We start from the raw sequence: 15,703 nt of genomic DNA, 5'->3' as shown, positions 1-15,703 counted from the left end.
AGACCACTCAGGCCACCTCTGAGCAACGTGCCTGTGGGAAGACAAGCAAGGCAGCAAGGCTGTTCTCCCACTGCACACCTCCAGGATTCACCCTGCAGCATGATTAATGAGAGGCATAACAGAATCAGCATCACAGAAACATCCAAGTTGGCAAAGTCAGGATCATAGAAATCATAGAAACAACCAGGTTGGAAGAGAGCTCCAAGCTCAGCCAGTCCATCCTAGCACTCAGCCCTGCCCAACCAACCAGACCATGGCACTAAGTGCTCCAGTCAGGCTTTTCTTGAACTCCTCCAGGGACAGAGACTCCACCACCTTCCTGGGCAGCCCATTCCGATGCCAATCACTCTCTCTGCCAACAACTTCCTCCTAACATCCAGCCTGAACCTGCCCTGGCACAACTTGAGGCTGTGTCCCCTCATTCTGTTGCTGCTTGTCTGGGAGAAGAGCCCAACCTCACCTGGCTACAGCCTCCTCTTCTGCAGGCTGCACACCCCCAGCTCCCTCAGCCTCTCCTCACAGGGCTGTGCTCCAGGCCCCTCCCCAGCCTTGCTGCCCTTCTCTCAACACCTTCCAGCACCTCAACATCTCTCTTCAATTCAGGAGCCCAGAACTGGACACAGCACTCAAGCTGTGGCCTGAGCAGTGCTGAGCACAGGGGCAGAAGAACCTTTGTCCTGCTGGCTACGCTGTTCCTGACCCAGGCCAGGATGCCACTGTCTCTCCTGCCCACCTGGGCACACTGTTGGCTCATGTTCAGCTCCTCTCTACCAGCACCCTCAGCTCTGCCTGGCTGCTCTCAGCCACTCTGTCCCCAGCCTGTAGTGCTACTTGGAGTTGTGACCAAAGTCCAATCTAGAACCCTACTCTATAAGATACACCATAAACCATATCCCTAAGCACCCCATCCAAACCACCCTTAAACACATCCACAGCAAACAGCAGCCTTTGCTTTGTTTCCTGGAGCCCCCAGCACAGTGCTGGGGGTCAGCTGCAGAGTCTCATGGGGAGCAGATGTCGATGGGCAGAGCCCAGCCCAACAGAGCGCTGGGGATGCAGCTTCCCTGCAGCAAGATGCCAGCCTGCAACACCCACCACCACCACTCACATCTTCTAATTAACACATTACACCTAATTGAGTGCCCAACTGCTAAATGATGTCAGTCAGGTTAATTAAATGCTGACTCTTTGTTGGTTAGTAAGAAGGCAACCAAGCAAAGAAGTGCCCACCAAAACCAAAGCTGCAAGGAAAGGAGGGGGAAAGGCAAAGGTAAGCTTAAGCAGAACTGCAAGGAGGCTCCCCAGGCTGCCCCCCAACTCAGCATCTTCCTATCAGCCATCACAGAATGCAGGTTAGATGTGCCACAGGAGACAGCTGCAGAGCTGAACCCTCTGCTCCATCTTCCACTTCTCTTTCCATGGGTGGGTCTGGAGCTCTTCAGCACTGAGGCCACTTGTGTGCAACAGGAGTTTGATCACCACCAGCTGGGCCTCCTCATCGTTGTCTTGTGATCTGCCAACAGCACCTTCCCCTTCAGCAGCAGGGTGAGGAGCAGGGTGAGGAACCAGCTGGCCATGTCTTGCCACTTGTGGGCCAGGCAGGAAGGCAGCTGGCAGCAGACCTGGGATCCATGGACTCATCTCCTGATGCAGATTCTTTTTGCCCTATGAAAAATGGCACTTTGCTCAGCTGTGAAGTGGCCTTGAGCAGCCAAATCCAGCTGAGAGTCATTCCTGCTCGTGGCAGGGAGGTTGGAGGTTCTAAGGTCCCTTCCAACTTAAACCATTCTATGATCCTATCAACTACTCCACATCCCTGTCAGGGATGCTAAGGAACATTTCCCATTACACCTTCAGCAGACCCAGGAAATGTGGATCACAGGGGTTGGATGGGACCTAAGGAGGTCATCGAGTCCAACCTCCCTGCCAGAGCAGGGCCACACATCTAGCTCAGGTCACACAGCAACACATCCAGACAGGCCTGGAAAGTCTCTCCTTGAAAGGAGACTCCACTCTCTGGGCAACCTGTGCCAGTGCTCTGTGATCCTTACAGTAAAGAAGTTCCCCCTTGAGTTGAGCTGGAACCTCCTGTGCTGCAGCTTCCATCCATTGCTCCTTGTGCTATCCCAGGGAGCAGTGAGCAGAGCCTGTCCCCCCCATCCTGACCCCCACCCCTCAGGTGTTTATAAGCATTGATTAAATCCCTTCTCAGTCTTCTCTTCTCCAGACTAAGCAGCCTCAGGTCCCTCAGCCTCTCCTCATAAAGCAGCCCTCCAGTCCCTTCATCATCCTCATAGCCCTCTGCTGCACCCTGGATTTCTGGTGGAAGTGCAGAGGTCAGCTGGAGGAGCTGCACCCTGTCCTGGCACCTTCAAATCAAAACCTCCTGCGTGAAAGGATTGCCTAGAGGCAGCCCTGGTTTGTTCTAAGCTATCAGCCCTTCCATCAGCAGGCAGGGAACAGTTATCTGCTTATTTCTTACAATGTCACTGAATCAGTGACCACCTGCAAGGTGTCCACGATGATAAACTCCTGCTTTGAATATGGAGCTATTTCTGACGATGCTTGATGGTGCACATCTATCAAATTGCCTGCAAGAGCCACCTATTAGGATCATTATCTACCAGGCCCTTTGTGGGAGTTCAATGTCAGCACATCCTGGGAAGGTTCCCCTCTGGGGATCCATTCTGCTCATTGTTTCTTTAGATTAACAGCTTCTCATTTCCATTAGGAGGTTGGGTCGAACTCTGAAGTTCTCACACCCAGAGCAAAGCTGTAGCACAAGCCCTAAAACTCCTGAGCACCCATGCAGGGCAGAGTGTGCAGGAATTCCTGCCTGGAGGGGTGGCTGCTCCGTCTGGAGCCACACGGGGAAGGCAGGAATGCTTCCTTCCTTGGGAGGCTGTGGTCATCCAGCACTGCATGAGCTCTGGTGAAACACAGACGAACCCTGCTCCGTGCTTGCTCCCTGCTGGGTCTGTGCTGCTGAAAGGCCCACCAGCAGTCTGCAGCTTGCTCTGTTCCAAGGGAAACTTCTTTTGAAGGTCAGGAGGTTTGACCTTTAAAAAGTCAGTGCTCAGCAATCCTTCAGCAGACCATGGCCATTACTCCCTAAACCATCTTCCTACAAGGAAGCCACAGCTCTCAGCCCTGGGCAGTGTTCATCAGGTCTGAAATTCCAAGCACAAACCCCACTTTTCCCTCAAGGACCCAGCCATAAAACGCTGAGAGCTTAATTCCTTCTGCAGAACCTCACCTCACAGCACAAAGCACAGCTCCTCGAGGGCCACATAGCTCAGCTCTTGGGAAGAGCTTGTGTGAGAGCTGTATTTGGAGAAGGCATCTCAGTGTCATCCACTCCTCCCCCTCAGCCTGCTTCTGTTCAGAGGACAATCCCTGAAGTAATGCCCACAGCACTTCAGACCTGGCAGCAGCTCAGCTGACACAAGGCAATGTCAGACTCTGTAGGCTGAGCTGCTCTGTCCATGATGGATGCAGCCTCTCCCAGCCCGAGGGAAGAGTTGTCTCCTGCCTTGCTTTTTATTTCCCATCACTCCATTTAAGGAGCAGTTCAGACTACAGCCAAGCTAGCACAGGAAATAGAGACACAAATCCTTTCCCAGCTCTACAGAGAGGTCAGCCTGCTCCCCTGTGTACCCCTGTACTTGAACTGAGGACTTTCTGCTTTGTCCAACAAAATGCTGCTGCCATGCAGGGTGCAAAAAGGCCAAAGTGATGCCAACACTTCACACGAGCAATGAAACACAGAAATGAACTGCTGCTTGCTCACCTTTCTAGAGCAGCACACAGTGCAGGCAGCAGCATGCTGCATGGATTGAGGTGATGAATCTGTTCAGCTATTAGCTGCCAGAATGCTTTAATTCATGTCAGACACAATTAACTCACCTTGACAATTGGAGAGGGAAGCTGGAATGGGAAGAGTGTTGCTGGTTGCGCTGCGCAGGGGATGCTGTGCTTCCTGTGCCACCGCTGCAGAGGACTTGGAACTGTGTCTGCCTCCACCCCAGGAAACCCAGCAGAGAACCCAAACTAAAATGCAGCTGTGACCCCACCAGGTTCATAGAATCAACCAGGTTGGAAGAGACCTCCAAGATCAGCTTCTGCTTCCTCCAGACTTCCAGGTGCTAAACGCTGTTTTGCAAGCAGTGTTTTGCTGTTAGGTATGAAGTGGTAAGCTCAGTAAGGCACAAATATCCAGCCTCCAGGAGTCAGGAAGATATGGCACAGGCACCTAGAGCTAGGAGTGAGGATATGGCTGCCAGGGATCTGGGCAGGCCTGAAGGGACTCTGCAGGAGTTTCCTTTGTGGAGTTTCCTTCTCTGGAGACCTTCAAAACCTGCCTGGATGCATTCCCGTGCAAATTAGCCTGAGTGATCCTGCTTTTGGCAGGGAGGTTGGACTCGATCTCTGGAGGTCCCTCCCTTCCAGCCTCTAAGGTTCTGTGATTCCATGACACTGGCAGCCTGGTCTAGTTGAGGATGTTCCTGCTGACTGCAGGGGGAGGTTGGACTGGATGACTTCGGAGGTCTCTTCCAGCCCAGACCATTCTACAATTCCATGACACAAGGTTTTCTCATCTGAAGGAGCCAAAGCATCTCTGCCTCTCCTTGCCCCTCCAGATTCATCAGGAACAGAACCACTGCCTAGAATTGCTGGATTTACCAACAGTCCTTTTCTCAGCGTTAAAGGAGACCCAAATAGCTGACAGTGGAACACAGCACAGGACTCTGAAGATTGACTGGAGCTTTTAAGAGCAGACAGCAATCAACAGAATTCTCTCAGCTCAACTGAGCACTCCAGTTTCTTCCCAGCAAAGACATTTTTAATCTTGACTCACATCTGTATCAAAGCAAGTGTGTTACAGCCTTATTTACAGCTTCACTAATTGGTTGGTTGTGTCTCTCCCCCCTGCTTAATTAATACGTTAACAGAATTCAACAGACAGCAGAGCTTGCAGCTTAGTAGTTTACAACATTGCCACCTGCAGTTAGGACTTGGAAGCTGCCAAATCCTCTCGGTGACTTCCAAGAATATTCCCGTGCCCCTCTTGCCTCCTAAAGGAAATCCATGCTCATGCTGTTTTACAAGCCACGACACCAAAGCACAGGTTACAGCTCTGAGAGCAGCTTCTCCCCCTCTCTCTTCTCAGCTGTGCTGCAGCCTTGGCTTTTCCCAAAAGCAGAACTTTTCCAAGCATCAAAAAATTCCCACTCTCAACATTCTTATAATCAAGCAGGTTGGAAGAGGGCTCCAAGCTCATCCAGTCCAACCTAGCACCCAGCCCTGGACAATCAACCAGACCATGGCACTAAGTGCCCCAGCCAGGCTTGGCTGCAACACCTCCAGCCACAGCCACTCCACCACCTCCCTGGGCAGCCCATTCCAATGCCAATCACTCTCTCTGACAACAACTTCCTCCTAACATCCAGTTGATACTTCCCCCAGCACAACTTGATGCTGTGTCCTCTTGTTCTGTTGCTGGTTGCTTGGCAGAAGAGCCCAACCCCACCTGGCTACAGCCTCCCTTCAGGTAGTTGTAGACAGCAATGAGCTGTGCCCTGAGCCTCCTCTTCTGCAGGCTGCACACCCCTAGTTCCCTCAGCCTCTCCTCATAGGCCTTGTGTTCCAGGCCTCTCACCATCATTATTGCCCTTCCCTGGACACCTTCCAGCACCTCAACATCTCTCTTGAATTGAGGAGCCCAGAATTGGACACAGTACTCAAGGTGTGGCCTCTTGCTTAAATCAGTGGAAAAAAGGTACCTTTGGAAAGGATATTGTGCCAGCCAACAAGGAAACTGCCTTCACTTTAGAAAAGAATTCTTAGACCAAGGTAGAGAGTAAAATTCTTTACTCCAACTGCTCTTTTGACATGCCAGGTACAGTGTTCTCATGTTGGCTTCCTGGTGAAACAGAGGAAGGGTTTTCAGCCTGGCTCCTGCAGATGCCATGTTACACATCTGACTCTGGTCCACCCCAGGTAATGCTTCAGGAACCAAAGCTGCCCAGGCTTTTGAGGGACCCCATACCTTCATTCAATAGACAAGAGAAATTTCCTCTCCCATCCAGTAGCACTGCAATGATTCACAATAAAAAAATAACTCTGGATCTTGAGTGAGTCTTTTACAGCTGAAGATTTCATGCAAGCTTCCCACAGAGAGCCAAGTGCTCTGTGCAGCTCTGGCTCTGCCCCTCCAGGCTGGGAACAGGATGGTGGGTGGAGGAAAAGTAGAGACCAGGTGGAGGAAAAGCAGAGACCAGGCTTCTGCCCCTGCTGCATTTCACGTGGAAGTGTTAAGCCAGATGTGTGCTCCCACTGACACTTTAAATCCATACAGCAACCTTTCCCAGGGTGACATTTAAAGTGGAATTGGCACCAGTTTGGCATAGATCAAGACTTCTGCATCTTCTATAAGGAATGAGGGATCCTTTATTTCTTTAAGAACAAAATGCATTAAGTTTGCTTACAGCAAGCCAGTTAAAAATACAGCGGCTGCTGCAGGATTGCTGTTCATGACAGCATCCTGAGCTACAGCACTTCCCATTCAGCCTCTGGAATTTGCTTTTAGGTAGCTCAGGTTCTGCACTGTGACAGTCAACTTCTAAGGGCATTTGCAGAGAAAGGCCACACCTGGAAGGAAGCACAAATCTGATCTGCTGCTTTCTTCACCCAGACAAATGCAAGCTCCAGTCACTTGTGTTCACTGCTCTCATTGTCTGCCAAATACCACAACAACTCCTCTGCCCAGCCTGATGCTCTGCCAGGCCAAGAGAGCTGTTTTTGCTTTTGGTCTAACCATTGAAGGAAATAAAAGTTGGAGTTTTATCTTCCTGTAAAAAAAAATATATATGCTGCAATCTATTCTAATCCCATTACATATTATAGGTAGAAAAACTAATTCTTGACTTCCGTTCTGTAAACTGAGGGAAGGAAAACACAAATTAGAGCAAAAACTAAAGGCAGCAGTCCTCAAGGTTAACTTTCCATATTTACAGAGGTCTCAGCAGTCCTCGAGGTAACTTTCTGTATTTACAGAGAGGTCTCAGCATTCCAAGTTTCATCTGTAGTTTTTTGTAACGCTGCAAGCTTGTGCGAGACGAACCTAGGAAGAGAGGGAAATGAATCAGCACTCAGACATATGCCACAGACACTTCAGTTTCTGCCTGACAGCAGAAGACATTTTCAGGTTTGATGCAATTTCTCAAAGCATTTACAACAACCTCTTATCAATAACCTCAGGTGTTATCCACAGCATGTGGCAAAGTAGATGTAACAAAGCTACTTGCCTTCCTTCCACCCCTCATGTTCACACTTCCTGACCACTGACATGAACCAAAATACAAGCAAAAAAGGGAAAAATGAACTTAAACAATCCAGTAAGTGATGACAGGGACAGTGCTGCCTTTCAACTTCAGGTCATGACTGACAAAAATACACAAGACTTACTGAGAGCTTCTTCATAACTCCTTGGGCCTCTGGATTCAGATGGAGAAGATTCTTTCTGGTCAAATCATTTGCTGTTAAACGAAGGCACTGTGAAAAATAAGCCAAACCAAATCTTAGGTTTCCTCTTTTCTCTCACCAAGCTGGAAGCAGTGGAAAGATTCAATTAAGAGTAAATAAAATCTGAGTCTGAGCACAGCAAGAGAAGTGCACAGGCAGAGAAGTGCTTTCAGCTTGACTAGAAGCTCATCTTGTACCTTTCTTACAGTGCACTAACACTTCTGCCAGCAGAAGTTACTTTAAACCTCACTTAAACACACAGCAAAACATCACAGCTGCCTTTCAGGTCCTGAAAGGATCCGACAGGAAGGTTGGAGAGGGACTTTTCATAAGGGTGTCTGGCAATAGGTGTCTGGTTTGAAGTTGAAAGAGGGCAAGTTTAGACTGGGTCTTAGGAAGAAGTTCTTCAGTGCAAGGGGTGATGAGACCCTGGAATAGGTTGCCCGGGGAGGCTATGGATGCCTACTCCCTGAGGTGCGTTACAGGCGAGGTTGGATGAGGTCTTGAGCAGCCAAGTCTAGCTGAGAGGTGCTCCTGCTCATGCTGAGGAGGTTGGAGTAGATGATCTCTGAGGTCCCTTTCCAACCTAAGCAATTCTGCTTTGATGACCTTGAAAGAGCTCCTGCTTCTGACTAAATATCCCCCAAGGCAAGGACCAAGCTGCACCAACACCCTGATAACACAGCGGCACCACTGAAGAGACCAGAGTGGATGACCTGAAGCTGGTAAAGCCTCTAAACACGTTCCCAGCTATCCATTCAGCACCAATTTGAGAGTAAAGCTCCTGTTTACCTCCCCTCCTCCAACAGGGACAGTGATGAAGACGTCACTGCTGTCTGCGAGCGGGCTGCCGTTGGCAGAGATGGTGTAAACGCGTTCGTTCAGCGTGGGCACACGAAGGCCTGGGGTCTTGAAAACACTGAAACAAAGCTTGCAGGTAAGTGATGCCACTGCAGATGCTCAAAGCACTCTGACTACAAGCCCTTCATTTCAGGTTCAAAGTGCCTGTTGCAAACAGGCAAACAGTTAAAGCAGCAGGCAAGGCACTCCCCCATACAAGAGGTTAAGAGAGATTGAAGAGAATGCAAACCTGGAATCAAATCTGGGTGTGACCATGGAGGTGCCTCCCCAAGCACAGAAATCGACTGTTCTCCCAGTAGCTGGAGTGACAAAACTGTTTTTGCTTGACCTGTTAAAGGGAAATAAACAAACACTGGAACAGGTTGCCCAGAGAGGTGTGCTAGAAGCCACATCCCTGGAGGTTTTTAAGGCCAGGCTGGATGGGGCTCTGTGCAAGCTGCTCCTGTGTGAGGTGTCCCTGCCTGTGGCAGGGGGGTTGGAAATGGATGATCTTTGAGGTCCCTTCCAACACTGACAATTCTGTGAAACATTTGTTCACAATACTTTGAACAAAGACACCTTAGCAAAGATTTGAACGAGGCTATCAGCACAGAAAAACTGAGCTGCTTACTAACCAAAAGTGAACCCCAGAGCTAGGGACAGCTGCTCCTCACAGGGGAGGAAGGTGTCTGCTCTTTACTCACTATCAGATCAACTGATTTTGCATAACAACATCAGAGAGCCTCCACTCCCTTTAAGAGCTCTATCAGCCCTCTGCATTTATTCTCCATCTCAACTCCAGCGACAGGCTCCCCTTTCTTACCTTTTACTCATGCGCTTCACTCTTGAGGAAGGAGCTCTTTTGCTCCTGGACACAGGCACTTTTTTACTGGAGGCCTTCACCTGCAACACACATTACTCACAAATCAGGTACTTCCCTCTCCTCTCACAGCTGAGTCCACAATGAACAAAATGCTCCCAGACAAAACACTTGACTCAAGAGGCTCCTTTGTACAGCACAAGAATCCAGAAAACCACAAACAAGCTTCCAAGAGCTTCTCCTGTCATTAGAAGCTTCAGGAAGTGGTATCTGTTTTGAAGCCCCCTCTGAAAGATCCTGGACACTTGCATCATCATAGGCATCAGCTCAGCAAGCACTTTGTATCTTAGAATAAAGCCACCACTAGGAACTATTTACCTTTGAAGTTCTTGGATTGAAGTTTTCAGTGTCTGAGTCTGGAATACATTCGTTGTCATGTTTTGCTTTCTTGGCTTGAGGAAGCAAAGAAGGCTCTGCTACTTCTTCAATGGCTTCAATATTCTGTTTGGCTTTAACCACTAGGAAGAGGAAATGCTGTCTCAGTTGGAAGTCAACAGCTTGGTGTTATTAATTAGCACTTGAGGTAAACAGTAAATGAAAACAAATGGTTTTGGCAGCAACATTCCTCAGATCTAACTTCCAGTGTAATCCAAGCAGCTGACAAAGAACTGTCTCAAATGATCCTGAGTGTTTGAACATGTAGAGTTTCTACCTGAGGGTCACATTTCAAAGGTCAGTCCTTAAAGAGGAAGAGTTTGGGTTACTCTGGCTTGGGCACCAGACTTTGAAGCATTTTTACTGTTTGTCACAAGTTTGCCATCAGCTGTTCTCACAGATTTTTAGTTTGGAATATGAGTCCTCATCAGTTCAAAGAGCACCTGTGTGCTTCAAATATGCAAACCAAGGATAGGGAAGAATGAAAACAGGGATTGGTGATGGCAAAATTTCTTGGGAGAATCACTGAGGCTGGAAAAGACCTCTGAGATCATCTAGTTCAGCCTGTAAGTTATTCAAGGACTAAAAAGCTTCTTGTTTCCAAGGACTAATCCACACCAAGATTTATAGCCTTGGCTCCACTGCTACTCAAGGAGCAAAAAATGGAGCTTTTAATGGGCTTCTTCCTCTGAAGAAAGAGGGAGGGGAGCACAGATGCAGCAGAGTCATCCTGTATGCTCTTTAACAACACTGCTTCACAGAGAGTGATTGGCATTGGAATGGGCTGCCCAGGGAGGTGGTGGAGGCACTGTCCCTGGAGGTGTTCAAGAAAAGCCTGGATGAGGCACTTAGTGTCATGGTCTGGTTGACTGGATAGGGCTGGGGGATAGGTTGGCCTGGATGATCTTGGAGGTTTCTTCCAGCCTGGCTGATTCTATGCTCTGTGACAAACCCAGGAAGAGCTGGGGTGGTATCCAGCACAGCCCTCTTCTGAAGGCAGTTGATGTGCAATGGTGCAGCTGCTGATGGTAGATCCTCTTGTAGAGGACTTTAGCCAGGTGGGAAAACACTAAAAGCATTCTTGGTGCCAAAAAAGGAGGAGGTCTGGGGACCCCTTAGTGACTTGTGCAAACAGACATTCTGCTGCTTCCTGACACCACAGAGGTGCTAAGGAGTTTGATTCCCCAACGCTGGCGACAGAGCCACTGCAGATAATAAGACTAAAAGCAGGATTCTTACCCTGTCTTTAGATGCACTGAGAAATGCAAGCAACAACTGAACCAATGTTCACAGTACATAACTATGCTACACTTTCATCTCGCTGAGCTCATCATGACACTTCAAACTGACCTTTCTTGGCGACTTTTAAAGGAGTCTGGATGACTTCTGCTGTCAGTTTGTTTATTTCTCTTATTTCCAGGTCTACCTAAAATTAAAACCAGTCATGACACCATTAGGAGAGTTGCCCAAGAAAGCCAAGCAGAAGAGACTCCCCCTCCCCTCGATTTTACAGCAAGAATATCTCCATGTTTACTGTCGTGCTCAAGCTATTTTGCAGGTGACAACAGCACACGAGGTCCCTGCGTGCTGCAGGGCGACTCCACCTTGTCCAGCAGCTGCAGCTACACCTCACCCACTCCATGCTACTCAACCAAGCCAGAAATGCATTCACTTGCTGAAAAATACGTATGGACTTCGCAGGCATCTCCCACTGTTCGGTCTTAACGCAGCATTTACATCGCTGTGACCTCTGCTACACAGAAAACCCCTTCCTTATGCTGGGTACCTACCATTGCTGCTTCTTCCAACGCCTTTTTGCTTCCTCCTTTAACTAAAAAGAAAATATTCGGTAAAATTCCGATACGCGGCGAGGACAACCTGCACAGCCGGCAAACATACTGCAATATGTCACCGCCAGGGCGCAGAAAACCAGCACAAACCGGTTTTCCTGGCAGCGACTGAGCAGCCTGGCACAAAGAGCAGAGCTCCCGACCCGCGGAGCGGCTGTGCAGGGCAGTCCGGACGGAAAGATCCGCCTGCTAATTACTATCATGCAAGGGCAACCTTGCCCCAACGCCTCCCCCAGTCCCGTCCCCGGTTCTTGTCCCGTACCGTGGTGATCGACCCAGTTGATCCCTCGGATCGCTACCGGCAGCCGCAGCACCTCCATGTCGTACAGGTTCTCCACCTCCTTGATGAGCTGCTGCCCGTTCATCTTCACCCGCTCCACCCGGCTCTTGACTGCGGGGACGCAGAGGGCTCAGCCATAGCTCCGGGCCCGCTCCGCTCCCCTCCCGCCCCCGCCCCGCCGCGGCCTACCTTCGCGGTCGAAGTCCTTCAGGAAAGCCGCCAGCTTCCGCTCGCGTGCGCTCGGCCCGTTCTTCTTCTGCGCGGCAGGCATGGCGGCGAGACCGGGAGCGGGATCGGGATGGGGAGCGGGGCCGCGCTGGGGACCGCGATCAGCAAAACGCTGGGGCCGAGCCGGGGCCGGGAGCGCTGCCGTCCGCCGCGCTTTGAAACCCAACCGCCGCCGGGGCCAGCCAATCAGCGCGGCGGCCAATCACGTTCGTCACGGCACAGCCAATCAATCAGCGCGGCGAGCGCGGCGGCCAATGACGCTCGTCGCGGCACAGCCAATCAATCAGCGCGGCGAGCGCGGCGGCCAATCACGCGCGTCACGGCACAGCCAATCGACGCTCCGCGCACGGCCGCGTGATGCTGCGAGCCCGAGAAGCACTTCCGGCTCGGCGGTCGCTATGGCGGCAGCGGCGGCGGCGGCGCTGCGGGAGTGGGCGGCGGCGGTAGCGCGGCTGGACGGGGCCTGGCGGGAGGCGCTGGCCGCCTGCGCGCCGCTGCTGGGCTCGCTGGCCGGGCTGGCGGCGCAGATGCGGGCGGCACAGCGACTGGCGTGGAGCGGCTCGCCCCTGGGGGCCTTCGGTGAGCTGCAGGAGCGGCTGTGGCGGAAGCAGCGCGGCGCGGCGGAGGCGCTGCTGGAGCAGCTCGGTGCCCGGCGGTGAGGCGGCCGCAGCGGTGGGAGCAGCGGTGGGAGCAGCGGTGGCGGCAGCGTTGGGCCGCAGCTGCTCAGCCCGCTTTGCCGTGCAGGGCGGAGCTGCGGGCCGTGCGGGACGCCGTGGGGGCCGGTGGAGCTGCCGTGCTGCGGCTGTACGAGGAGCGGGCGGCGGAGCTGGGGCTGGAGGCGGCCTTGCGGCGCGGGCCGCGCTGCCCCTCGCTGGCGGATGTGCTGGAGGGGCTGCAGGACGTGGAGCGCTACTACCGGCACCTGTATCCTTGCACCGGGGGGCTCTGCGGGCACTGCTGAGCGGGGCGGGGACTGTTCTGGTTGCTGTCCTTACCGGTTGCTGTCCTTACCGGTTGCTGTCCTTACCGGTTGCTGTCCTTACCGATTGCTGTCCTTACCGGTTGCTGTCCTTACCGGTTGCTGTCCTTACCGGTTGCTGTCCTTACCGGTTGCTGTCCTTACCGGTTGCTGTCCTTACCGGTTGCTGTCCTTACCGGTTGCTGTCCTTACCGGTTGCTGTCCTTACCGGTTGCTGTCCTTACCGGTTGCTGTCCTTACCGATTGCTGTCCTTACCGGTTGCTGTCCTTACCGGTTGCTGTCCTTACCGGTTGCTGTCCTTACCGAGCACAAAGCTACCTGGAGAGCAAACTTTTTCTCCTCCGCATCAGCTGTGACAGCCTGATGGACATGGAAGCCCTCCCACAGGCATGGGAGAAGGTGTTGGAGCGTTACAAGGGAGACGTTGTTCAAGGTAGCTGCACTTAGAGCAGAGCTCTGTGCTGAGGTCTCTCCCCAGCTTGCCCAGGCTTGGTGCTGTGCCTCGGTCTCAGCAGCAGGCAGTGGGTGACAGAGCTTGGTTTGCAGCTTTGTGACTGACTTTGAGATCTTGTGAGCTGCCAGCACTGCCCAGCACAGCCTGGGTGCAGCTGGGAGCATCATGATTAAGGTGTTACAGGAGCTGGGGGATTGTTTCACTTGGCCTCATGAGTTAGGTTTGCTTACATCTTTCTTATCTGCTTTTGAAAACCGAGTTGACTTTGTGGGCACAGCACACAGGAAACAATGCATGAAGCTCATGGTTGTTTTTTGCCTCTTCCACCACAGATACACTCCTCAAGGTCTCTCTGTTTGTGGACAACCACCGGGAGCTGTGCTGCTCTCCAGGTTCCTGATGGAGGACAGGAGGGACTGACACTGACCAGCTTTAAGAGTCTGGTGTGCCCCGAGATGGCACAGAAGACACTAACCTGAGGAACCTTAGGGGTGGTTTTTGGAAGCTGAATGAGTTGGGTACTTGCCTCAGCAAGAACTGTTTGGACTGTTTTGTTTTGAAGTAGAAATGGACTTGGTGTTTGAGGAAGAGGCTGAGCTAAACAAGCTGTGAAGGTCAGAGAGTCACCTTCAGCTGCAGAGGTTGCCCTTTCATCTGCCTGTTGTGGATGTTTTGTGTGCTCAAAAATATGTTGGGACTGTGAAGTGTGCCCCAAATCAGTGAGCCTAATGTAAGGCCTGTGATCATGATGCTTGGGTGCTGTCCTTAGAACTAAATAAAAGCTATCAAGTTAGGGCTTAGAAGCAGTTTGTGCCTTATGCCTCTGAGCACTGTACACTGAAGAATGAGTGGATCTGGCTTGAAAATGCACAGATGGAGGTGTGTGAAGGCCTGAGGTCGCTCACAGGCAGTTTTCAAGTGTGCTGAGGTCTGTATCACCTTGGGTTCTGTGCTGGGACAGGGTTAAATCACAGTCCTAGAACCCCATGCTCTGGGACAGCAGCAGCTGCCAGCTCCAGGGGCATGCGTCCTCTGGAGCACTTGTGGGAACACCTGTCTTTTACGTTTGGTCGGAAACTGTAGCTTCTCAGAGGAGCCCAAATAAAGAGCTGCCCTTGGGCACGTTGTAGATGTGTGAGTTCCCTGTTTTTTATGGCGAAGGTGGCCTCGGGCCCGAGGAGTCCTTGTCACCACCTGAGGGCACTGCTCGATCTCTCAGAGCCGCCCTGGGGCCCTAGAGGGGACCACTGGGACTGCCCAGCCGCTGCTGGGTCTGCGCAGGACGGTGCTTGACGAGCAGCTCTGACTGCAAAGAGGAGTCCTTGTTTTGGCTTCCGGGGGGTTGGAATCTGTGTTCACCAAGGGAAGGGTTCTGGCACTGCATGAGCAACCTGCTTGGCTCTGGGCTTGGGCTGAGGGAGAGCAGGAGAACAGGGAGCAGATGTACAGCCACATGTCCGTTGCAGAGGGCTTGAAGGGTGACTGTAGGCTGTGCTCTGAGTGCCTTTGTTTTTGGAGCAGAGCTCCTGAGGTGTTCCTGCAGGCAGATGTGTCCTTCAGGAGTGCAATAAGGGGAAGTTAGCAGCTGGAGCTACCTTGTTAAGTGAGGTTCTCAGGAAACAAGAAGCTTAGGCTTTGATTTTTCAGCTTTACCTCCTGCTCACCTAGTTTGAAAATACTCATTCTTCACTTGCAGGGAAAGCACAAACTAGAATCAGTTACAAATCTGAATACCCACAAGCAATTCTAGAGGGCATCTGACTCCTAGCAAGTGAGTTTGCTCTTTCCCATAAGCTGAAACTCAGTGTCTGATGCCTCTGCAGGGTTCTGCTTCAGCAATGACTCGCTCTGAGTAACTCCACACTTCTAAAATAAACTCAAAAGCTTTGGTTCACTGTGAGCTCAGGGAAGCTAAATAGAATTCAAAGTGGAATTTTTACTACAAGGGTTTGTAGTTAGGAAAAAAGACAAAGGAGTTGGCACCTGAATACGAGTGCAAAGTGAGTCGGAGGCAGAAATATGTAATAAAAAACCTCATGAGTCACTTAATAAACCCAAAATGGGTTTCATGAGCCTCTGTGGGTTTCTTGCATATTGTTTGAGACTTTCATCTTGGCCTGAAGCAGAACTCTTCTGATTTTGCTGGGCCCAAGAGGCTGTATGAGTCCTTACCCGCTCAGAAACCAAGCAAACCTCCCATCTGCAGCAGCTCTGTTCCTGTCACGCCTCAGTGTTTGGTGCTCTTGGCATTAGTCCTGTTGAGTTGTGAGCTCCACAGGAGAGAGACAGTTC

At 51.4% G+C, this 15,703-nt stretch overlaps 2 protein-coding genes across 2 annotated transcripts; one reads left to right on the top strand and one right to left on the bottom strand.

The window, feature by feature from the left end:
* Positions 1-5,854: 5,854 nt before the first annotated feature.
* Positions 5,855-12,147, bottom strand: CDCA8 (cell division cycle associated 8). Its single transcript, XM_064172638.1, has 10 exons — positions 11,939-12,147; positions 11,732-11,860; positions 11,410-11,450; positions 10,970-11,045; positions 9,563-9,702; positions 9,188-9,267; positions 8,615-8,713; positions 8,317-8,443; positions 7,468-7,554; positions 5,855-7,123 (listed from the first exon to the last, which is right to left on the bottom strand). The coding sequence occupies exons 1-10, from the start codon at positions 12,018-12,020 to the stop codon at positions 7,079-7,081; spliced, it is 906 nt and encodes a 301-aa protein (XP_064028708.1). The 5' UTR covers positions 12,021-12,147; the 3' UTR covers positions 5,855-7,078.
* Positions 12,148-12,375: 228 nt separating this feature from the next.
* On the top strand, positions 12,376-14,540 carry AIRIM (AFG2 interacting ribosome maturation factor). Its single transcript, XM_064172451.1, has 4 exons — positions 12,376-12,632; positions 12,722-12,901; positions 13,272-13,390; positions 13,744-14,540. Exons 1-4 carry the CDS (start codon positions 12,376-12,378, stop codon positions 13,809-13,811), a joined length of 624 nt encoding a protein of 207 aa, XP_064028521.1. The 3' UTR covers positions 13,812-14,540.
* The last annotated feature ends 1,163 nt before the right edge of the window (positions 14,541-15,703 follow it).

The sequence above is a fragment of the Pogoniulus pusillus genome, chromosome 37 (genome assembly GCF_015220805.1).
Source record: "Pogoniulus pusillus isolate bPogPus1 chromosome 37, bPogPus1.pri, whole genome shotgun sequence".
NCBI lineage: Eukaryota > Metazoa > Chordata > Aves > Piciformes > Lybiidae > Pogoniulus > Pogoniulus pusillus.
This window is presented reverse-complemented; position numbering and strand designations above follow the sequence as displayed.